Source organism: Nerophis ophidion, linkage group LG01, assembly GCF_033978795.1.
Source record: "Nerophis ophidion isolate RoL-2023_Sa linkage group LG01, RoL_Noph_v1.0, whole genome shotgun sequence".
NCBI lineage: Eukaryota > Metazoa > Chordata > Actinopteri > Syngnathiformes > Syngnathidae > Nerophis > Nerophis ophidion.
Window position 1 is genome coordinate 35,497,703 of NC_084611.1, and position 25,315 is coordinate 35,523,017.

General features: G+C 41.3%; 1 protein-coding gene across 6 annotated transcripts in view; it reads left to right on the forward strand.

Moving 5' to 3' along the window:
* The window catches only part of ntrk2a (neurotrophic tyrosine kinase, receptor, type 2a), a 234,727-nt gene that overhangs the window by 159,236 nt on the left and 50,176 nt on the right, over window positions 1-25,315 (forward strand). For all 6 annotated transcript variants that reach the window (XM_061901553.1, XM_061901563.1, XM_061901580.1 and 3 more), the window contains one exon: window positions 12,988-13,118. In XM_061901553.1, the coding sequence (XP_061757537.1) occupies window positions 12,988-13,118 (131 nt within the window). The remainder of the gene's footprint in view (window positions 1-12,987; window positions 13,119-25,315) is intronic.

The following is a 25,315-nucleotide window of genomic DNA, read 5'->3' on the forward strand; positions in this document are numbered from 1 at the left end:
ACATGCTATACGTTTACCAAACAATCTGTCCCTCCTAATCGCTAAATCCCATGAAATCTTTTACATCTAGTCTCTTATGAGCTAAATAATGTTATTTGATATTTTTACGGTAATGTGTTAATAATTTCACACATAAGTCGCTCCTGAGTATTAGTCGCACCCCCGGCCAAACTATGAAAAAAACTGCGACTTAACAGTCCGAAAAATAAGGTAGTCATAAAGTAGCACACTTGTTAGTGATAAGATAATATACTTATTTTAAGGTTTTTTTGGGTTCATTGAGGTTAGCTAATTTTACTTGTTTTGGAAAGAGCCAAATTGTCTTGTTGTATTGGCAGATAATTTTGCTTAGTTCAATTAAAATACCCCTCATTTTTGTATTTTTGTTTCTTGTTTTTGAACACTGACTTTTTGCAGTGCTTTTGTAATCATTGCCCCATATTTCTACACAGTAACTCATATATGGTAATACTAGCCAGTAGTAGAGAATATGAAGTGATTTTATGTACCGTATTTTCCGGACTATAATTTATAGTCCGGACTATAACCTATAGTCCGGAAAATACTGCGACTTATAGTCTATAAGTCGCAGTTTTTTTCATAGTTTGGCAGGGGATGCGACTTATACTCAGGAGCGACTTGTGTGAAATTATTAAACACATTACTGTAAAATATCAAATAATATTATTTAGCTCATTCACATAAGAGACTAGCCGGATATCAATAATCGTCACACACACGTCAACCAATGAAAATTCAGTGGAGGTGGGTCATGGCAGAAGTGCATTGTGGGGAAAAAAGATGCTACCTGCTATTTCATGGGATTTATCGATTAGGAGTGACAGATTGTTTGATAAACGTATAGCATGTTCTATATGTTATAGTTATTTGAATGACTCTTACCATAATATGTTACGTTAACATACCAAGCACCTTCTCAGTTGGTTATTTATGCGTCATATAACGTACACTTATTCAGCCTGTTGTTCACTATTCTTTATTTATTTTAAAAATTGCTTTCAAATGTCTATTCTTGGGGTTGGATTTTATTTAATAAATTTCCCCAAAAATGCGATTTATACTCCAGTGCGACGTATATAAGTTTTTTTCCTTTTTTATTTTGCATTTTCAGCAGGTGCGACTTATACTCCGGAGCGACTTATACTCCGAAAGATACGGTACTCATATAGTAGCACACTTGTTATTAGTGAGGATGTACTTATTTTAAGGTATTTTTGGGTTCGTTGAGGTTATGTTACGCCGGTTCGGCATCGTAGTACCGGGTTCGATTCCCTCGAGGATGCGTCAAGTGAACACAGCAAAGGTAAGATATACACAATTTATTTAAATAACAAAAAGAGCTATACAACAAAAATGCTGGAGCTAGTAGAATAAAACAAACAAAGGACGCTAGCATAAAAGCTAGGATATACAACAATGAGAAATAAACTGGCACGTAGGCACATAAAAAAGTAAAACAAAAACTTTAGCATGAGAACCGGAATGAACAATGAATGGCTAGCGTGAAAAGCTTAGCGAGAATATACATACTTGAGAGTATTGCAGGCGTAACTCGTTGCGTGAAAAGCAAATCATGAACCCAGGCTGAACAAACAAAAGAGGACGGCTTATAAAGTGATGGTGATTATCTGTAGCAGGTGTGCGGGGCCGTGAGCAGCAGGTGAACTGATGAGTAACCATGGTAATGACTAAACAGGAAGTATGAGGGTAGAACGACGGAGTGAATAAAAATGCAACAAACCATAATATGGGAAGATCGGAGTACGGATCTTAACAGTATCCCCCCCCAAAAAGGCAGATCCCAGGTGTCCCAAAATCATAAACAAAGTTGAACCCCCTCCCCAAAACCAGAAAGTCCCCAAATGAAGGGAGGGTGGAGGGAGGCCACGGTGGAGGGTCGCCAGGTCGCATGTCCCCGAATCCACCGAGGACAAGCAATGTGGCGGATGGAACGCCGCTGCCGAAAGAGTTTTGGCAGCCGACCTTGAAAAGGCCACATCAGTGGCCGCCTTGCAGGATGAGGTGCACGGCGAGGCGGACGACCTCGCAGAGGCCACACCCGTGGCAGACGTGGAGGATGACGCTTCAGCACCGAAGACATGGCATCCTTGGAAGCAGCAGACGAGGGTGCGGGGACTGCAGCCAAAGCAGGCCCGAGTTCAGCTGGCGAGGATGATGCGGGTGCTGCAGCCGAAGAAGGGGTCATTGGCGGCGTGGAAACCGCAGAAGGCGTCATTGGCGGCGTGGAAGCCGCAGGAGTCGTCATTGGCGGCGTGGAAGCCGCAGGAGTCGTCATTGGCGGCGTGGAAGCATCAGGAGTCGTCATTGACGGCGTGGAAGCCGCAGGAGTCGTCATTGGCGGCGTGGAAGCCGCAGGAGTCGTCATTGGCGGCGTGGAAGCCGCAGGAGTCGTCATTGGCGGCGTGGAAGCCGCAGGAGTCGTCATTGGCGGCGTGGAAGCCGCAGGAGTCGTCATTGGCGGCGTGGAAGCCGCAGGAGTCGTCATTGGCGGCGTGGAAGCCGCAGGAGTCGTCATTGGCGGCGTGGAAGCCGCAGGAGTCGTCATTGGGGGCGTGGAAGCCGCAGGTGTCGTCATTGGGGGCGTGGAAGCCGCAGGTGTCGTCATTGGCGGCGTGGAAGCCGCAGGTGTCGTCATTGGCGGCGTGGAAGCCGCAGGAGTCGTCGACGTGAATACAGGCGTAGTCGTCGGTGGTGTTGGCGTGGGCTCCAGCCCCAACGTCTGCGCTGGTGTGGGCTCCGGCCCCGTCGTCTGCGCTGGTGTGGGCTCCGGCCCCGTCGTCTGCGCTGGTGTGGGCTCCGGCCCCGTCGTCTGCGCTGGTGTGGGCTCCGGCCCCGTCGTCTGCGCTGGTGTGGGCTCCGGCCCCGTCGTCTGCGCTGGTGTGGGCTCCGGCCCCGTCGTCGAGGCTGGTGTGGGCTCCGGCCCCGTCGTCGAGGCTGGTGTGGGCTCCGGCCCCGTCGTCGAGGCTGGTGTGGGCTCCGGCCCCGTCGTCGAGGCTGGTGTGGGCTCCGGCCCCGTCATCGAGGCTGGTGTGGGCTCCGGCCCCGTCGTCGACGCTGTTGTGGGCTCCAGCCCCGTCGTCGACGCTGGTGTGGTCTCCAGCCCCGTCGTCGGCAGTGCTTGGCGGCGTGGAGCTGGTACCGGTGCTTGACGGCGTGGAGCTGGTACCGGTGCTTGGCGGCGTGGAGCTGGTACCAGCATTTGTTGAGGAGCTGGTACTGGAGTGGGCTCCAGTTTAGGAACCGGAGTTGGTGCTGGCGTGAGAACCAGCTTAGAGTCAGTTTCTGGTGCGAGAACCAGACTAGAGCTAAAAGAGGGACATGGACTTGGACAGAAATTAAGACAAGGACTAGAACTATCAGTCGGACTAGAGCTAGGGCCAGTACTAGGACTACGACTCAGTTTACGAGTCAGACTAGCACTAGGACTGTGATGAGGACTAGGACTAAGACATGACTTAGTGCATGGACGGAACACAGGTGGAGGATATCTAGATGGCCGTTGAGGCTTGACCGGGGGAAACACAGGTGGAGGAGGTCTACGAGGAAGAGCTAAGCGGAATACAGGTGGCGGCGGCATAGGAGGAGCTAGCGGTTTAACGGGCCGAAAAACAGGTAAGGGTGGCCTCATAGGAGGTTGCGGTTTGGAGGGTAGTATCTGTGCTACCTCCGTAGCACAGCTATAGGCCATAGCCCCTCCCTCTAGACGGGGATCCCAGACCTGTTCCCTATGGTCAGGGACTGACCTTAAGGGAGGGTGGTGGGAGGTTTGGAGGCGGGCCGACTCCTCCCCTTTAATTTGTCCAGAATTTCCTTTAGAAAAGGGAGGAAACACCTTGGACTTGGGCGGAGAATGAGGTTTTAAAGGAGGTGTAGAAGAAGCAGAAGATTGTGAATTACGAGAATAATAAAAAGAAAAATTGTCCTGATAATTTTGTATTTTATCATAAATTTTATTGTTAGAAAGTTGTTGAGAAGTAGAATTACTGTCCACAATATAAAAATCTTCAGCAAAGATATCGATGACAGGGGGCGGTGTTGCGTCACCGGTGGGCGTTCCCCACATGTCATCACTACAGTCTGAGATGGTGTCATGGTGGCCAAAGGAATGATTGAAAAAAAAAACAAGCAGGATTACCGGCAGTGGAAGGTGAATCCTGAATGGAATGACAGTTGCTGTGTCCATGGGGAGGAATAAGTGGTGCTGGAACATTACTGCCGCGCGTGGGACCACTTCACTGGTCCCCCCGCCTCTTCGGGGCAGCGCGAACGGCTTCGGAGGAGACTTCAGGCCCACAGCCGAGTCTTTCCTGGTCCCAAGCCATGAGCTCCAACCACAACCCTAAGTCGAAGGGTTCCTTCCTCTGGTTCGACGCGAGGGAATTCTTTTTTGCTGGGTTCATACTGTTACGCCGGTTCGGCATCGTGGTACCGGGTTCGATTCCCTCGAGGATGCGTCAAGTGAACACAGCAAAGGTAAGATATACACAATTGATTTAAATAACAAAAAGAGCTATATAACAAAAATGCTGGAGCTAGTAGAATAAAACAAACAAAGGACGCTAGCATAAAAGCTAGGATATACAACAATGAGAAATAAACTGGCACGTAGGCACATAAAACAGTAAAACTAAAACTTCAGCATGAGAACTGAAATGAACAATGAATGGCTAGCGTGAAAAGCTCAGCGAGAATATACATACTTGAGAGTATTGCAGGCGTAACTCGTTGCGTGAAAAGCAAATCATGAACCCAGGCTGAACAAACAAAAGAGGACAGCTTATAAAGTGATGGTGATTATCTGTAGCAGGTGTGCGGGGCCGTGAGCAGCAGGTGAACTGATGAGTAACCATGGTAATGACTAAACAGGAAGTATGAGGGTAGAACGACGGAGTGAATAAAAATGCAACAAACCATAATATGGGAAGATCGGAGTACGGATCTTAACAGGTTAGCTAATTTTACTTGTTTTGGAAAGTCTTGACAAGCCAAATTTTCTTGTTCTATTGGCAGATAAATTTGCTTAGTTCAAATAAAACACCCCTCATTTTTGTATTTTTGTTTCTTGTTTTTGAATACTGACTTTTTGCAGTGCTTTTGTAATATTTTCCCCATATGTTTACAGAGTAACTCGGATATGGTAACACTAGACAGCAGTAAAGAATATGAAGTGATTTCATGTACCGTATTTTCCGGACTATAAGTCGCATTTTTTTTCATAGTTTGGCCGAGGGTGCAACTTATACTCAGGAGCGACTTATGTGTGAAATTATTAACACATTACCGTAAAATATCAAATATTATTTATTTCATTCACGTAAGAGACTAGCCGGATATCAGCAATCCTCACACACACGTCAACCAATAAAAATTTGGCGGAGGCGGGTCATGGCAGAAGTGCATTGTGGGAAAAAAAAAGATGCTACCTGCTACGACGTACCATGAGAACAGGAAGCGGCGCATTGCATACCTTTGGAGTTGGCAGAATTGTTTAGAAGTGACATTGAGGAAGAAGATTTCATTGGATTTATCAATTAGGAGTGACAGATTGTTTGGTAAACGTATAGCATGTTCTATATGTTATATTTATTTGAATGACTCTTACCATAATATGTTACGTTAACATACCAGGCACCTTCTCAGTTGGTTATTTATGCGTCGTATAATGTACACTTATTCAGCCTGTTGTTCACTATTCTTTATTTATTTTCAATTGTCTTTCAAATGTCTATTCCTGGTGTTGGATTTTATCTAATAAAATTTCCCCCCAAAAATGCGACTTATACTCCAGTGCGACGTATATATGTTTTTTCATTTCTTTATTATGCATTTTCGGCTAGTGCGACATATACTCCGGAGCGATTTCTAATCCGAAAAATACGGTAGCTGTAATGTAAATGGTTGTTTCTACATATTTAATTCTTAATTCAGTACTTTTTTTGGATTATTTTGTTTTGTCATTTTGTTTAAACTATGTCATTTTGTTTAAACTATTTGGAAGAGGGCTTCACGGTGGAAGAGGGGTTAGTGCGTCTGCCTCACAATACGAAGTTCCTGCAGTCCTGGGTTCAAATCCAGGCTCGGGATCTTTCTGTGTGGAGTTTGCATGTTCTCCCCGTGAATGCGTGGGTTCCCTCCGGGTACTCCGGCTTCCTCCCACTTCCAAAGACATGCACCTGGGGATAGGTTGATTGGCAACACTAAATTGGCCCTAGTGTGTGAATGTGAGTGTGAATGTTGTCTGTCTATCTGTGTTGGCCCTGCGATGAGGTGGCGACTTGTCCAGGGTGTACCCTGCCTTCCGCCCGACTGTAGCTGAGATAGGTGCCAGCGCCCCCCGCGACCCCGAAAGGGAATAAGCGGTAGAAAATGGATGGATGGATATTTGGAAGAGTGGCTTTAATGGGTGTTACAGAAAATAAGATGTCGATGAAGTGGATTAAAAGTGATGTGGATCTCTTTAACGTCGTCACCTGATGAAAATAGAATGCTGGAGCAAATTAAGTGCCTGCCAGGATGCGAATCACGGGGGCCATGTTAATTGAAAAACAAGCGGGAGTAAACAACAGGCCACAAAGATGTTAAATAAAGACAGAGTGAGACACTGAAAATGTTATAAAGGGGAGGGATGTTGCGGTAACGAGGACGCGTTTTCAAAGGATTCTGATTGAAGAGTGCGGCGTTGATTAACTGCATCATGCACCGAAGTGAAGACCTGATATTAAATGTAGGAAGAGTAAAATAAACAGACGCATGCAGGTTAAAAAATAGATAACTTGCTTAGTGTTTTGTTTCTTTGGGGGGGAGTTACTTGATTGTTATTCCTTCAATATACTGTTCGGCACCATCAATTTAAAAATATTTGAGAAAAAATGTTGACGTTGTGGATTAAAGAGAATTGGTGAGTTGTCTTGGTGATGGTGACCAGCTGGTTCAAAGGAGAATCGTGAAGTATATTTATATAGCGCTTCTCTCTAGTGACTCAAAGCACTTTACATTTACCAATATCTAAGTTACATTTAAACCAGTGTGGGTGACACTTGGAGTAGGTGGGTAAAGTGTCTTGCCCAAGGACACAACGGCAGGGACTAGGATGGCGGAAGCGGGGATCGAACCTGGAACCCTCAAGTTGCTGACACGGCCACTCTACCGACCGAGCTATACCGCCCCGATAGTGGCCTGGTGGGGTTTTCTTGTTGCACTCAAAGAACAATTGTCAATTATCCGTATTACATATAGTCTGCCATCATATACGATTAGATTAGAATAAAATAAAAAAGCTTTATTGACATTATATTAGGTAATGTAGCTGAGATTGGCTGCAGCACTCCCTCCGACCCCAAATGCATACTTGCCAACACTCCCGATTTTCCCGGGAGACTCCCGAATTTCTGTGCCCCTCCCGAAAATCTCCCGGGGCAACCATTCTCCCAAATTTCTCCTGATTTCCACCCGGACAACAACTTGTCATCATGTCCACTTTTGTCAATACGAACAGCGTGCCGGCCCATTCACATAATATATGAGGCTTTTACACACACTTAAGTGAATGCAAGGCATACTTGGTCAACAGCCATACAGGTCACACTGAGGGTGGCCGTATAAACAACTTTTAACTCTGTTACAAAAATGCACCACATTGTGAACCCACACCAAACAAGAATGACAAACACATTTCGGGAGAACATCCGCACCGTAACACAACATAAACACAATAGAAAAATACCCAAAACCCCTTGCAGCACTAACTATTCCGGGACGCTACAATATACACCCCCAATATACACAGCTGTATCTTGTTGTCACTTATTCTGCAGCCAAGTAATCGCAAGAATAATCCCAGGGATCACTAGCGCCCTCTACCACCATGAGGCGGGAGAACAGGTGCCTCACACAGTGCGTCTTCGCAGCCGTTTTGTGATTGCCCAGCACAAGAAATACGTTACACACAACAGTTGTTGACAAAATAAACTGTACATTATATACCTCAGCTAACTATGGAAATGTATAATATAATTCATATAGCAATACGCATTCACTGCACATCAGCCAGCAGTTAGCAGAGTCATTGCGCAATCCATGGTGAGGCTCAACTGGCTGCTGACTCACCGCAAGTCTCTTCTCAGTATTTGAACGGCAAATGTGAAAATTCAGCAATTTTGAATAAAAATAATCTAAAACTGGTGGAGTTAAATGGAAAATAACTTAATAAAGTATAATCACTGGATACATATAACAATTTAATATTTTTTTTTTATTTTTACATTTGTTTTCTTTCCATGATGGCAGGTGAGGCACTGCCTCACCTGACTGCACGTCACTGATCCACATATGTATGTATGTATGTATGTATGTATGTATGTATGTATATATATATATATATATATATATATATATATATATATATATATATATATATATATATATATATATATATTATATGTGCTTCACGGTGGCAGAGGGGTTAGTGCGTCTGCCTCACAATACGAAGTTCCTGCAGTCCTGGGTTCAAATCCAGGCTCGGGTTCTTTCTGTGTGGAGTTTGCATGTTCTCCCCGTGAATGCGTGGGTTCCCTCCGGGTACTCCGGCTTCCTCCCACTTCCAAAGACATGCACCTGGGGATAGGTTGATTGGCAACACTAAATTGGCCCTAGTGTGTGAATGTGAGTGTGAATGTTGTCTGTCTATCTGTGTTGGCCCTGCGATGAGATGGCGACTTGTCCAGGGTGTACCCCGCCTTCCGCCCGATTGTAGCTGAGATAGGCGCCAGCGCCCCCCGCGACCCCGAAAGGGAATAAGCGGTAGAAAATGGATGGATGGATGGATGTGCACAACAGGGCAGAGCCAGTATAGGCGTAATATGATTAAACTTTCTTGTTCTTCTCAACTGTAATCTTTTAACTCTAGACATAGGGAGACCCGAAAATAGTACGTTACAGTAATCGAGACGGAGCGTAACGAACGTGTGAATAATGATCTCAGCATCGCTAGTGGACAAAATGGAGCAAATTTTTGCGATATTACGGGGATGAAAGAAGGCCGTCTTCGTAACACTCTTAAACGAGAGAGTTGGGTGGAAGATAATACCCAGATTCTTTACCAAGACGCCTCATGTAATTGTTTGGTTGTCAAATGTTAAGGTGGTATTATCAAATAGGTGAACATTTCTATTAAATAGAAACATTCTCTATAAGTATTGTATTAAGAAAGCATAATAAATTAATCAACACAGAAAACTGATGCACCATGTTGTCAGACTGTGACTTGGATTAAGGTTGTTTCTGCGACGCAGAGGGAATTTGGCATGAGCGAGACGTGAATGTTAGTACATCTTTTTATTTTAACACTATCACTAACAAAAGACAAACAAAAAGCGCTCACAATGGAGGTACAAAACTTGGCTATGGAAACAAACACTTGCACTATGGCATAAACCATGAACATAAACAAAAGACTTAGCACAAAGGCAATTAACTATGAACTATAAACAAAAACTTACATGACATGGAACTGTGAACGAGGGCATGAAGGTAGGAACAGCATGGGTAGGTGAAGATGCCAGGACGGAGACAAAAAAAGAATTACTTAAATAGCAGCTCTGATGATTAGTGAAAACAGGTGTGAGGCTGAGGACAGGGACGTGACTATGTGACCAGGTGAAACTAATGGGTTGGCATGGAGACTAAAACAAACCAGGAAGTGCAAAGACAGAAGTAAATGTCCAAAAAACTAAACATAACCAGACCAAACATGGCAAAAAACAAAACATAATCTTCTAGGCGTGACACATGTAAAGTAAGGAGACTTACTTAATACAGTACTTAATTAAATGATTGTGTAGCGACATGAATACTCACTTTGGACAACCACTACCCACCGTAGACTACAAAGTAGTTGGTCATCTCTCTTTTTCTGTGCTTCTTTGTCCCTCGCCCTCCATTTCGATCGATGTTGTCTCGAAGAGACGAGCTGGATCCTAATGTGATATTCTGAGTGGACAGCTTTTCTTCAAATGTGCCTCTTAATCACATCACAGATAAATCTCAGCTTGTATGTCTACTGCGGCGGCGGGGAGAAGGGGGTTGCCCGCATGTATTTTTGGACGTCATGTCATAGTGAGGTTGCAGCGAGGTCGCCGCATTCTTAAGCATTGTGCGCAATTAAGCAGGAGGGAAGAAGAACGAAAGCATCGCCAGAGTGAGACGCTAAATTTTCTCAAAATTAGCTGACGTGGTATCACCGTTAGGCAGCCGGTCGCTCGGCAACAGAAAGCCGGTTTTGCGGAGTGATTCAACTGTGAGTAAAGAGAAGGCAGTGAGAGATTGTACACACAAGATAATAGGGCTGCGAATCTTTGGGTGTCCCACGATTCGATTCAATATCGATTCTTGGGGTCGCGATTTGATTACAAATAGATTTTTTTCGATTCAACGCGATTCTCGATTCAAAAACGATATTTTTCCGATTCAAAACGATTCTCTATTCATTCAATACATATGATTTCAGCAGGATCTACCCCAGTCTGCTGATATGCAAGCAGGGTAGTAGATTTTTGTAAAAAAGCTTTTATGATTGTAAAGGACAATGTTTTATCAACTGATTGCAATAATGTACATTTGTTTAACTATTAAACGAACCAAAAATACGACTTATTTTATCTTTAAGAAAACATTGGACACAGTGTGTTGTCGTTGTAGGCACAATACCAATGTGAGCAATTTGCAAAATGCGGTTGTAGGCACAATACCAATGTGAGCAATTTGCAAAATGCGCAACCGCATTTTGCAAATTTGTATAATGCGCAATCTTTTTGCAAATTGCTTCCAGCTATATATTTGAATAATGTGTGGTGCACATTTTGCCAATCAATGGGCGCAAATACATGTTTAGGTGTCAAAATAATTGATTAAATACTTATGTAAATCTATTCATTTGTATTCGGGACAATATAAGTGAGTATTGCCCTCAAATCAGTCCAACCCTAACCTTAACCACTATACAGTGTACATCCACGACTAAACAACTGACTAAACTACTGCCACAACTTGGTTTACTATTTATAAAATATAATAATGTAGGGTTACTGACTAAACCATCCACAAAATCTCGTCTTAAATCTCGTCTTGCCATATACAAATTGCTTGCGCACAATGGAAATGACTAGAATTTGCAAAGTGCGCGAGATTGGTGAAATGCTTACAACATTGTCAAGCTTATGAGATGCGATGCAAGTGTAAGCCACTGTGACACTATTGTTCTTTTTTTTTTTTTTACAAATGTCTAATGATAATGTCAATGAGGGATTTTTAATCACTGCTCTGCTGAAATTATAACTAATATTGATACTGTTGTTGATAATACTCATTTTTGTTTCACTACTTTTGGGTTGTTCTATGTCGTCTTTGTGTCTTCTCTCAATTGCTCTGTTTATTGCATTTCTGAGTGTTGCTGGGTCAGGTTTGGTTTTGGAATTGGATTGCATTGTTATGGTATTGCTGTGTATTGTTTTGTTGGATTGATTAAAAAAATAAAATCGATTAAAAAAAAAAAGAGAATCGATTCTGAATCGCACAACGTGAGAATGGCGATTCAAATTCGAATCGATTTTTTTCCCACACCCCTAAAGATAATGTCATATCATAGCATGTCTAAGGTAAAGTACATGAAATGCTCTAATTAGAGCTAAACTATGAGGACGACGTGGCGTTAATTCCAAGCGGGCGATAACTGAAGAGAGTCTGTCATTGACAAACACATTTCGGGAGAACATACGCACCGTAACACAACATAAACACAACAGGACAAATACCCAAAATCCCGTGCAGCACTAACTTTTCCGGGACGCTACAATATACTACCCCACTACCCACTACAACAACTCCGCCCACCTCAACCTCCTAATGCTCTCTCAGGGAGAGCATGTCCCAAATTCCAAGCTGCTGTTTTGAGGCACGTTAAAAAAAAAAAATATTGCACTTTGTGACTTCAATAATAAATATGGCAGTGCTATATTTTTTTTACATAACTTGAGTTGATTTATTTTTGAAAACCTTGTTACATTGTTTAACGCATCCAGCGGGGGGATCACAACAAAATTAGGCATTATATTGTGCTAATTCCACGACTGTATATATCGGTATCGGTAATTAAGAGTTGGACAATATCGGAATATCGGATATCGGCAAAAAAGCCATTATCGGACACCTCTAAAAGACAGCCATCATCTTATCATACAGATAACCTATCCTAGGTGTAGTTCTGTTGGGTACCAATCGTATATATGGAAACACTGGTATGTGTGCCTTTTATAGAATGTGTAGACACATTTTTATATATATATATATATATATATATATATATATATATATATATATATATATATATATATATATATATATATATATATATATATATATATATATATATATGTTGTTGTTTTTTTCCATTTATTTAAAAAAATATCTATCAGATGCCTTTTACTGAATATGCACCGTTTTTAATATTATGTCATAATGCCTTTTATACTGTATTTTGTTTGTTTTATGTACTGTATGTGATTGTATGTCGACTTGGACGTTGGAGTCTGCAATAAAGCTTGATTGATTGGTTGATCGATTAAATCCAATAAAGGGTTGTGAAGTGAAGTGAATTATATTTATATAGCACTTTTCTCTAGTGACTCAAAGCACTTTACATAGTGAAACCCAATATCTAAGTTACATTTAAACTAGTGTGGGTGGCACTGGGAGCACGTGGGTAAAGTGTCTTGCCCAAAGACACAACGACAGTGACTAGGATGGCGGAAACGGGAATCGAACCTGGAACCCTCATATTGCACCCTACCAACCGATCTATGCCGTCCAGCGGGTTGTGCTTGATTCCATGACACAAGAACCCAATAATTCTCTGAAAGTGAACTAAAAGTCTCGTTTTGTTGTGTCCACCAGTTGTCCAGCACATCAAGAGACACAACATTGTGCTCAAGAGGGAGCTGGGAGAAGGTGCCTTTGGAAAAGTCTTCCTTGCCGAATGCTACAACCTGTCACCTGACCAGGAGAAGATACTAGTGGCCGTCAAGGTAACGGAGCTTACTTTTTTTTGATGGTAACATGCCACACGTCAACTGTGAAGGGTGGGTTTGCGTTGTCTTTTGTTTATCGTTCAGACCTGCCAGAACAGCCATTGTGTTGATTTATTGTGTGGAACTGGAAGAAATCTCCATCTCAAATTAATCTGTTTATTGAAAATGATGGCTGGCACACAAATAAAGCGTGTAATGTTGTTATCTAGGGGAGAGTTATTGCATGCGGAACTGGATCCTTGAAATATGCCTGAATATTAAATAACAAATCCACCACAAAATGTTAGGTGTTATCTGGACAATTGAATCTATGTAAGGACACTCAGTACCAGTGTTGGGACTTTGTTTTGTTTTTGCAAATAATAATTAACTTAGAATTTCATGGCTGCAACACGTGCCAAAGTATATGGGAAAGGGCATGTTCACCACTGTGTTACATCACCTTTTCTTTTAACAACACTCAATAAATGTTTGGGAACTGATGAAACTAATTGTTGAAGCTTTTGAAAGTGGAATTCTTTCCCATTCTTGTTTTATGTAGAGCTTCAGTCGTTCAATAGTGCGGGGTCTCCGCTGTCGTATTTTACGCTTCATAATGCGCCACACATTTTCGATTGGAGACAGGTCTGGACTGCAAGCGGGCCAGGAAAGTAACCACACTCTTTTTTTACGAAGCCACGCTGATGTGTGTGTATATATGAAATAAGCAGGGGCGTCCATGAAAAAGACGGCGCTTAGATGGCAGCATATGTTGTTCCAAAATCTGTATGTACCTTTCAGCATTAATGGTGCCTTCACAGATGTGTAAGTTACCCATGCCTTGGGCACTAATGCAGCCCCATACCATCACAGATGCTGGCTTTTGAACTTTGCGTTGATAACAGTCTGGATGACTGGCGGTGTTTCTGGATGTTGTTGATAAATGGCTTTCACTTTGCATAGTAGAGTTTTAACTTGCACTTACACAGACTGTATTTAGTGACAGTGGTTTTCTGAAGTGTTACTGAGCCCATGTAGTGATATCCTTTAGCGATTGATGTCGGTGCAGTACCACCTGAGGGATCGAAAGTCACGGAAATTACTTTCCTCCGCCGGGTGGCGAGGCTCTCCCTTAGAGATAGGGTGAGAAGCTCAGTCATCCGGGAGGAGCTCACAGTAAAACCGCTGCTCCTCCACATCGAGAGGAACCAGATGTGGTGGTTCTGGCATCTGGTCAGGATGCCACCCGAACGCCTCCCGTGGCCTCCTACCGACCGGTAAGAGGCCACGGGGAAGACCCAGGACACATTGGGAAGACTATGTCTCCCGGCTGCCCTGGGAACGCCTCGGGATCCCCCGGGAGGAGCTGGACGCAGTGGCTGGGGAGAGGGAAGTCTGGGCTTCCCTGCTTAGGCTGCTGCCCCCGCGACCTAACGTCGGATAAGCGGAAGGAGATGGATGGATGAACAAACTTTGATTAATCGCGATAGACATTGTAATACTTTGACATCCCTAGTTTTATTATATAAAAAACCTTTGGGCCCTAAGTGGTGTATTTGTTGGAAGAATAATAGCATAAGCACCACAATAGTGGGGGCATGTTGTGACACATTTTTACCCTTTCCGGGGTTGAAACGTTACGGTATCTTTCACCAACAAATGCAATTATTCCGCTTCGACTCTGTTCAGCGTCCACCTCACGTACAGTGTTTTATCGTTTGCAATTTTTTTCTGAAGCAATCCATCAAATTAGACCTGAACCACAGACTTCCGAGTCAAGTTGAACCTCCCTGGAAATCCTAATTATCCGTTCATCCGTCTCTCCATCAAGGATGCTTCGTGCGCGGGTCCGCGGTGAAACCCAATCTGATTGGGAAAAGTCTTCTCATTAACAATACATGACCTGTAAGAGACCCCCCCCCCCACCCCCACACACACACACAGATCCTCCACTTCCTTTGCTTCACCTGCACTACTCCACCCGTGTGGAAACTCTCATATTTACACAAATACACACTGCAAAAAGTTAGTGTTCAAAAACAAAAAAAATACAAAAATGAGGGTTCTTTTATTTAAACTTAGCAAAATTATCTGCCAATAGAACAAGGAAATTTGGCTTGTCAAGACTTTCCAAAACAATTCCAATGAACTAACCTCAATGAACCCCAAAATACCGTAAAATAAGTATATTCTCACAAATAACAAGTGCACTTTTCTTGTTAGAAAAAAAAGATACCGGTTTTTGCTCAATATGTTGTAATGTAATGCGCTCGGCATTACATTTCTTGAAACCAGCAAACTTGTACTAAAAACAAATGTATTGTTTTTAATGGAAATAGTCTATGGTTTATGGTCGAAAAATTCATTTTTCCATCGATAACATGACATCATCGCACCAAGTGCGTGCTCTTTCTGTCAATTAGTGCGGGAAGACTATATATATATATATATATATATATATATATATATATATATATATATATATATATATATATATATATATATATATATATATATATATATATATATATATATATGTATATATATATATTAAAAAATGTGTCTACACATTCAATAAAAGGCACACATACCAGTGTTTCCATATATACGATTGGTACCTAACAGAACTACACCTAGGATAGGTTATCTGTATGATAAGATGATGGCTGTCTTTTAGAGGTGTCCGATAATGGCTTTCTTGCCGATATTCGATATTCCGATATTGACCAACTCTTAATTACCGATACCGATGTATACAGTTGTGGAATTAGCACAATATTATGACTTATTTTGTTGTAATCCCCCCTCTGGATGCGTCAAACAATGTAACAAGGTTTTCCAAAATAAATCAACTCAAGTTATGGAAAAAAAGGGAATAGGCGGTAGAAAATGCATGATGGAAGTTATGGAAAAAAAATATAGCACTATCATTTTTTATTATTGAAGTCAGAGGCTTGTGTGGCATTGTGATGCCGGATTGGTTATTCCAAGGATGTGTCGAAGCAGAACACAGCAAAGGTATGATATACATGGATTTATTAAATAATAAAAGGCTAGGAACAAAAACACTGGTGTAAAGAGAAGGCAAACAAAAGACGCTAGCGTGAAAGCTAGGATAACACTAGGAAACTAAAACTTGGTTCGAGGGCACAAACGAGAAAACAAATCATCAGTGTGAAAACTGGAATAAATAAGTGGCATAGTGTGAGAGCTAGCGACAAAATACATACGATAGAAGGATGACAGTCGTCACTGTAGCACGTAGGCAAATTAGGGGCGAGTTTGAATAAGGGAGGTGATTAAAAGAAACAGGTGTGCGTAGATAAGGGGCAGGTGAACTAATGAGCTACCATGGTTACAGACTAAACAGGAAATAAAGACGTCAAACAGGGTTATACAAATATGGAACAATAAACCATAATATGGGAAGATCAGAGTACGGATTTTAACATATATATATATATATACATATATACATATATATATATATATATATATATATATATATATATATATATATATATATACATATATATATATATATATATATATATATATATATATATATATATATATATCAATCAATCAATCAATGTTTACTTATATAGCCCTAAATCACTAGTGTCTCAAAGGGCTGCACAAACCACCACGACATCCTCGGTAGGCCCACATAAGGGCAAGGAAAACTCACACCCAGTGGGACATCGGTGACAATGATGACTATGAGAACCTTAGAGAGGAGGAAAGCAATGGATGTCGAGCGGGTCTAACATGATACTGTGAAAGTTCAATCCACAATGGATCCAACACAGTCGCGAGAGTCCAGTCCAAAGCGGATCCAACACAGCAGCGAGAGTCCCGTTCACAGCGGACCCAGCAGGAAACCATCCCAAGCGGAGGCGGATCAGCAGCGCAGAGATGTCCCCAGCCGATACACAGGCAAGCAGTTCATGGCCACCGGATCGGACCGGACCCCCTCCACAAGGGAGAGTGGGACATAGAATAAAAAGAAAAGAAACAGCAGATCAACTGGTCTAAAAAGGGAGTCTATTTAAAGGCTAGAGTATACAAATGAGTTTTAAGGTGAGACTTAAATGCTTCTACTGAGGTGGCATCTCGAACTGTTACCGGGAGGGCATTCCAGATTACTGGAGCCCGAACGGAAAACGCTCTATAGCCCGCAGACTTTTTTTGGGCTTTGGGAATCACTAACAAGCCGGAGTCCTTTGAACGCAGATTTCTTGCCGTGACATATGGTACAATACAATCGGCAAGATAGGATGGAGCTAGACCGTGTAGTATTTTATACGTAAGTAGTAAAACCTTAAAGTCACATCTTAAGTGCACAGGAAGCCAGTGCAGGTGAGCCAGTACAGGCGTAATGTGATCAAACTTTCTTGTTCTTGTCAAAAGTCTAGCAGCCGCATTTTGTACCAACTGTAATCTTTTAATGCTAGACATGGGGAGACCCGAAAATAATACTTTACAGTAGTCGAGGCGAGACGTAACAAACGCATGGATAATGATCTCGGCGTCTTTAGTGGACAGAATGGAGCGAATTTTAGCGATATTACGGAGATGAAAGAAGGCCGTTTTAGTAACGCTTTTAATGTGTATATATATATATATATATATATATATATATATATATATATATATATATACACACATAAATACAGCCATGGTACCCGGCCAAAAAATGTTTAATTGTAATTTTGAAGAATTCATCTATATGTGCATGAACTATTTCTGTTCAAAATTGTTAGAAATGTCACATGTTAAATGTTCAAATTTTACTGTACTGTGCCAACTTTACTACTATATGAGTACGTATTTTTTATTGTTTCATTGAAAATAAAACAGCAAAGTCCATCCCTTTTCACTACGACACAGAATTGTGTCAAAGTCATGATTTTTTTTTTTTCATGTTTGAAATAAGAAATTATTACTTTAAAAAAGCAGTCGTATACTTGTGAGTGTTGATGACACAGCTTTGCAACAGTTGATATTCTAGTTTCAAGCATGTTTTACTCAATATAGGTCATCAAATCTCATCAACAAGCTGTAATATCTTACTAGGAAAATTTAGGACCAAAACACTTAAAACAAGTAAAACATTCTAACATAAAATCTCCTTAATGAGAATAATTATCTTATCAGACAAAAAATATGCAAATATCACCCTTATTTGAGATGTTTAATCTTACTTAGATTTCAGTTTGCAGTGCACATATTGTTGAATGTGTATATTTATTAAAGCATCTCATTTTTGATGGATGTTGGATATTGGATGTCATGCCATTGTGGCTGATCTTATTGTCAGGCGCCATCAATCTGTATTGAAAAATATATTTCTAAAACTGCTGGCTCACTAATGTGGATTAATCATTAAATAATTAGAGCCAGTCCATTGATTTGACTTTTTTTTCTTCAATTAGTTAATGTACCATGTATTATCCTTCCTACCTTCTATGCTGGAATGCCATGAGTCACCGTTTCTCTCGAGGGTTCTTCCTACTACTCCTCCACTTTTTTTTTTTTTTTGCTGCATCAACCCTCTGATTCCTGAACATTATGGGATGGCGGGAAGAAACTGACCAAAAACAATAAACAGAAAAAATTGTTAATCAAGAAAGCTTTTATTTTGTGAAAGACGTTTAACCATTGAGACGCCAAACATGTGCACTCAGCTACAATCGGGCGGAAGGTGGTGTGCACCCTGGACAAGTCGCCATCTCATCGTAGGGCGTTGTAAGACTAATTATATGAAATTTAAACAGGAATAACTGATTAATTATCTTAAATAATCCATGAGAGGCTGGACAGGACAAAAAAATCCATATTGCAAAGTGTATAAAATAGGACACTTGGCAATAATGCCTTAAGAACCTAATCCCAAATAAAAAATATGGACTTTTTTCCATCCATCCATTTTTTGCCGCTTATTCCCTTTGGGGTCGCGGGGTGCACTGGCGCCTATCTCAGCTACAATTGGGCGGAAGGCGGCGTACACCCTGGACAAGTCGCCAATGGACTATTTTGTGTTTTCCTATAGAAAATTATGACAAAAGGAGACAGAAAAATATACAAAATATAAAAAGTGTTATACTTAGGTAAAATAGTATAACAGTAGGGGGTAGCGGGGGGTGTATATTGTAGTATCCCGGAAGAGTTAGTGCTGCAAGGGTTTCTGGGTATTTGTTCTTTTGTGTTTATGTTGTGTTACGGTGCGGATGTTCTCCCGAAATGTGTTTGTCATTCTTGTTTGTTGTGGGTTCCCACTGTGGCGCATATTTGTAACAGTGTTAAAGTTGTTTATACGGCCACCCTCAGTGTGGCCTGTATGGCTGTTGACCAAGTATGCAGGACATTCACTTGTGTGTATGTGTGAAAAGCCGTAGAGTTTATGTAATTGGGCCGTAAAATGTATGACTTTTTAAAACGCTCTTGTATTGAGTGGTACACTGATGTAGGGACATGTACAGAGCGCCAAAAAACTTTAAAAGCACTGCCTTCGCGTGCCGGCCCAATCACGTAATATCCATGGCTTTTCACACACACAAGTGAATGCATGTCATAGTTGGTCAACAGCCATACAGGTCACACAGAGGGTTGCCGTATAAACAACTTTAACACTGTTTACAAATATGCGCCACACTGCGAACCCACACCAAACAAGAATGACAAACAGATTTCGGGAGAACATACGCATTGTAACACAACAGAACAAATCCCCAGAAGCCCTTGCAGTACTAACTCTTCCGGTATGCTACAATATACACCCCCCGCTGCCCTCTACCCCGCCCACCTCAACCTCCTCATGCTCTCTCAGGGAGAGCATGTCCCAAATCCCAAGCTGCTGTTTTGAGGCATGTTAAAAAAAATAATGCACTTTGTGACTTCAATAATAAATATGGCACTTTTTTCCATAACTTGAGTTGATTTATTTTGGGAAAACCTTGTTACATTGTTTAAAACCTTTTTGTAGCTGCGGACCGGTCAACGCTCGATAATTTGTCCCGATAATTTGTCATGAAAAAGGGAGGGTTTTTTGGGTTGGTGCACTAATTGTAAGTGTATCTTGTGTTTTTTATGTTGATTTAATAAAGAAAAAAAAAAGATACTTTTTTTTTAATAATAAAAAAAAATAATAATAACAAATTATTTTGCGGCCCGGTACCAATCGAGCCCGGTGGTTGGGTACCACTGGTATAATGCATCCAGCGTGGCATCACAACAAAAAATACGCATAATAATGTGTTAATTCCACGACTGTATATATCGGTATCGGTTGATATCGGAATCGGTAATTAAGAGTTGGACAATATCGGAATATCAGTGAAAAAGCCATTTTGGGACATCTTTACTTCACACCAACCAGTCGCCACATGGGAAGTGACCAGACTGGTCCACAAAATGATACATTGCTTAAAAAGCTGAGCTGAGGTTTCCATGGTAACAGCAGAGAATCACTTGTTCAACATCAATGGGAATTTGAAGTTGGCAGTTTAGGGCACTATAACTACACATGGTGACTTTAAAATCCAGACAATAAGAATGTATATAATACAATTAGCATTTCTGCCTTACCAAAAGTCTATACGTTTCTTATTTGTGATGCATTTCCCTTCATAATCCTCACACATGCACATCTGCCGCTGCTAATGAATTCGCCATAATTACCTCATGCTGCACTCTGTCATGTGTGCTACAATTACAGAAGCATGTTCATGCCATTACAATAACACGCCTGGCACAACAGAGTGGAATAAGGGTCCGCTATCAATCAGCCGCTGGCCCGTAACACCGGGGCGAGTTTGACTGGTACTGTATTATTACACCTAGGTGCCATTGATCACAGGCGCACTTGTAACACACAAATATGCATGTGCTTCCCCTGTTGTTGCCCATCAATCACCAACACTTTCAATAATGCTTCCTTTCAACACGCAGAAATGCGAGTCACTCGTTCCCCCGCAGCCTCAGGATGTTGATTGCTTTGTACGCGTTCTGGGACTTTGAACGCAGCGCGAGCGGATGACTTGCCGTATACAGCACCAAGCGGCCGGGCGACGATGCGTTCAGGGACACAGTCACACTCTGCCGCGCTGTTTACAAACCCCGTTTCCATATGAGTTGGGAAATTGTGTTAGATGTAAATATAAGCGGAATACAATGATTTGCAAATCCTTTTCAACCCATATTCAGTTGAATATGCTACAAAAACAACATATTTCATGTTCAAATTGATAAACATGTTTTTTTGCAAATAATCATTAACTTTAGAATTTGATACCATCAACACATGACAAAGAAGTTGAGAAAGGTGGCAATAAAAACTGATACAGTTGAGGAATGCACATCAAACACTTATTTGGAACATCCCACAATAGTGCAGGCTAATTGGGAACAGGTGGGTGCCATGATTGGGTATAAAAACAGCTTCCCAAAAAATGCTCAGTCTTTCACAAGAAAGGATGGGGCGAGGTACACCCCTTTGTCCACAACTGCTAAATCATTAAAGGCTCCTAATTTTGAATCCATCCACAGGTAAGGAGAGCTTTGATATTACGGACTTTTGATCCCTCTGGCGGTACTGCATCAAAAACCGACATCAGTGTGTAAAGGATATCACCACATGGGCTCAGGAAAACTTCATAAAACCACTGTCAGTAACTACAGTTGGTCGCTACATCTGTAAGTGCAAGTTAAAACTCTACTACGTGGCGCAGTGGAAGAGTGGCCGTGCGCAACACAAGGGTCCCTGGTTCACACCTTGTACTAACCTCGTCACGTCCATTGTGTCCTGAGCAAGACACTTCAACCTTTCTCCTGATGGGTGCTGGTTAGCGCCTTGCCTGGCAGCTCCCTCCCTCAGTGTGTGAATGTGTGTATGAATGGGTAAATGTTGAAGTAGTGTCAAAGCGCTTTGAGTACCTTGAAGGTAGAAAAGCGCTATACAAGTACAACCCATTTATTTATAATTTAACTGCGTGAGCAAAGAGTCAAACAGTTTAAGAACAATGTTTCTCAAAGTGCAATTGAGTGTTGTTAAAAGAAAAGGTGATGTAACACAGTGGTGAACATGCCCTTTCCCAACTACTTTGGCACGTGTTGCAGCCTTGAAATTCTAAGTTAATTATTATTTGCAAAAAAAAAATAAAGTTTATGAGTTTGAAAATCAAATATCTTGTTTTTGTAGTGTATTCAATAGAATATGGGTTGAAAAGGATTTGCAAGTCTTTGTATTCCGTTTATATTTACATCTAACACAATTTACCTGCTCATATGGAAACAGGGTTTGTACTTCTATACCTTTGTACACATCGTTGTCTGCTCTTTTTTCACATCAGTGGCTGCGAATGCTTACTCGAATGGAATTATGCGTTTCATAAAATCTCCCATTGTGGTCCTGGCGTTTTCCCTTTAACGGCCTCGTGGCTCCGGCCTCAGAGGACAAACGCGCCGTAGAAATAAACAAACACATGGCAAGCACGGTTTCCCCCGCTATTTAATAAATCATGTTTTACACGTTCATGAATGTTTTATGCGCTAAACACAAACACATTAGTGGGCTCCGAGTTGTTGTGGTGAAGGTTTCTCACTTCCTCCATCATGAAACTTAATCTCTGTTTTGTTATTAATTAAGAATCCAGTGTGGACCTTCTGGGACGGCGGTCAACCTCATAGTTGCGGATTTCAAAACAATTTCCCCCGTAGGAAATAACCAAAACAGGTATAACAACAACAACAACAAAAACAGTGGCCATCATAATATCCTTATTAACTGAACGGGCAATTGTTTAAAAGTAACATTTTGTAGGATTTTTTTTTTCTTTTTTTTTTTACAATTTTAAGAGGTCTCAGAGGCACCACAACAGCAGATTGAAAGCATGCTGGCTTTGGTGCTGAGTTTATAAGGGCTTTTGGAAAACTCTACTGGGAACAATTCATGTTGTGTGTCTGTAGCTTTAATGCTAATGAGCTGTGTAGAGTGTGTGCACTATTGCAGGGTTTCCCAACGTGCAAAATAAAAGCCACCACACTTTAAAAATTAGTGTTTTTTTTTGTTTTTTTTACAGGAAAGCCGATTTAAATAATGTATTGTATGAATGGATATACTCTATATTAGGGGTGCACGAAAAAATCGATTCACATCCAAATTGCCATTCTCCTTCATCCTGGTTCTGAATTGATTAATAAGTTTCCAAAATTGATTTTGGAAAATACCATTTTTTTATTCTTTTTTATTTACAAGAATCTGTTTAAAAAATATGTTTTCAGGCAATCTCCATGCAACCAGAGGGAGCTTTTCTAACCTTTAACCAGGTAAAAAAAACAAAACAACTTCATCATAATTATTTTACAAAATAATACATTGCGAAATTCGGTTATGATTTGAGAATTGTGTTGAATCGTGAATCGATTTTGAATCTAATCGTCACCCGCAGGAATCCGAATCTGATTGCCGAAGAATTTACACCCCTACTATATATCGTCTGTTATTTAAGCGCTATTGGCTATAATCAAAGTTAGAGTTAAAGTTAAAGTACCACTGACTAGGTGTGGTGAAATTAGTCCTCTGCATTTGACCCATCCCCTTGTTCCACCCCCTGGGAGGTGAGGGGAGCAGTGAGCAGCAGCTGTGGTCGCACTTAGGAATAATTTTGGGTGATTAAACCCCCGATTCCAACCCTTGATGCCGAGTGCCAAGCAGAACCATTTTTATAGTCTTTGGTATGACTCTTTTGTTTGAACTCAACCTACCGATCTCAGATATCATTAAAATGTCCCTCTATGCCAGTGGTTTGCAAACTTTTTTCATAAAGTACCAGAAAATAAGCCTAAGTATTCATTAAAAAACAAACCAGAGGTTTCATTTGGCATACCGTATTTCCTTGAATTGCCGCAGGGTATATAGTATGCACCTGCCTTGAATTACTGCCGGGTCGAACTTTCTTCACAAAATAATTAGCGCATGCTTAGTAATACCGCCTGGTCAAACTCGTGACGTCACGAGTGACACTTCCCCTGTCATTTTCAAAATGGAGGAGGCTGATTTCAATACCGGTAATTTGAAATCGCATAAAGGGAAGAAGATTAAGAGCTATTCAGTAGGATTTAAGGTCCAAGCTTACATCACACTAACATTTTTACTGCATACCTCTGGTAAGTGCCGGAGTGAGAAGAGGTTTTAAAATAATTAGCGCATGCTTACTTTTACCGCATGCCTTTGGTAAGCGCAGGAGTGAGGAGAGGTTTTAAATTAATTTGCGCCCCGGCGGCAATTCAAGGAAATACGTTATATATTTAATATTTTGGCCATTGTAACATTACTCACCATTTGAACAGTAAGACTGTGTTTGAATATTGAAAAATAAAACACTCTACTTAAAAAAATGTGTAAAATCTTTGGCGTACCACTACATGGAGTCATGATCCGTGGCATGATCCGGATCATGTTTTGTTTAGTTATGTTCTGTTAGTTTTGGACTCCTTTAGTTCCTGTTTTGTGCACTTCTGGGTTTGTTTTAGTTTCAATGGGGATTAATTGGGTTCACCTGCCTCTGGTTAGTGGTCGGCACGCTCACCTGCTGTCGAACACTAATCAGAGAGCTATTTATTATATATGATTCAACGTAACTCGGTCGAAGCAACAAAATGACCTGAACGAGTCAAGTTGAGTCAACAAATGTATTTTACGGTGTAGTTTTCTGTGTATTTTTGTTTCCTGTCCAGCGCTCTTATTCTTGTTTCCATTTCCTGTTTGCCTCCATTTGCCACCACTTCTCCTCTGGTCTGAAGGCTTGCTCCCTAACCTGTCCCTGGTTGCCAATCAGGAAGCCTTTTAAGCCAGCCTCGTCAGTAGGACAAGGATGGATTATTGTTTTGCATTGAACTTTAACACACTGCATAGACTTTTCTAGACATTCTGTTCCAGGTTGCTTTTTTTTCGTACACTTTCCTTATACCAGGGGTCGGCAACCCAAAACGTTGAAAGAGCCATATTGGAACAAAAATACAAAAAACAAATCTGTCTGGAGCCGCAAAAAATAAAAAAATGCATATAAGTCTTATAATGAAGGCAACACATGATATAAGTGTCTTTATTAGCTATAGTAGCCTACTATCAAAATGACTATGTGTCGCAGGCTGAAGCAAATCTTTGTTGACAGAAATGTTGAAATTTAACATTTACTCTACACATTTTCACA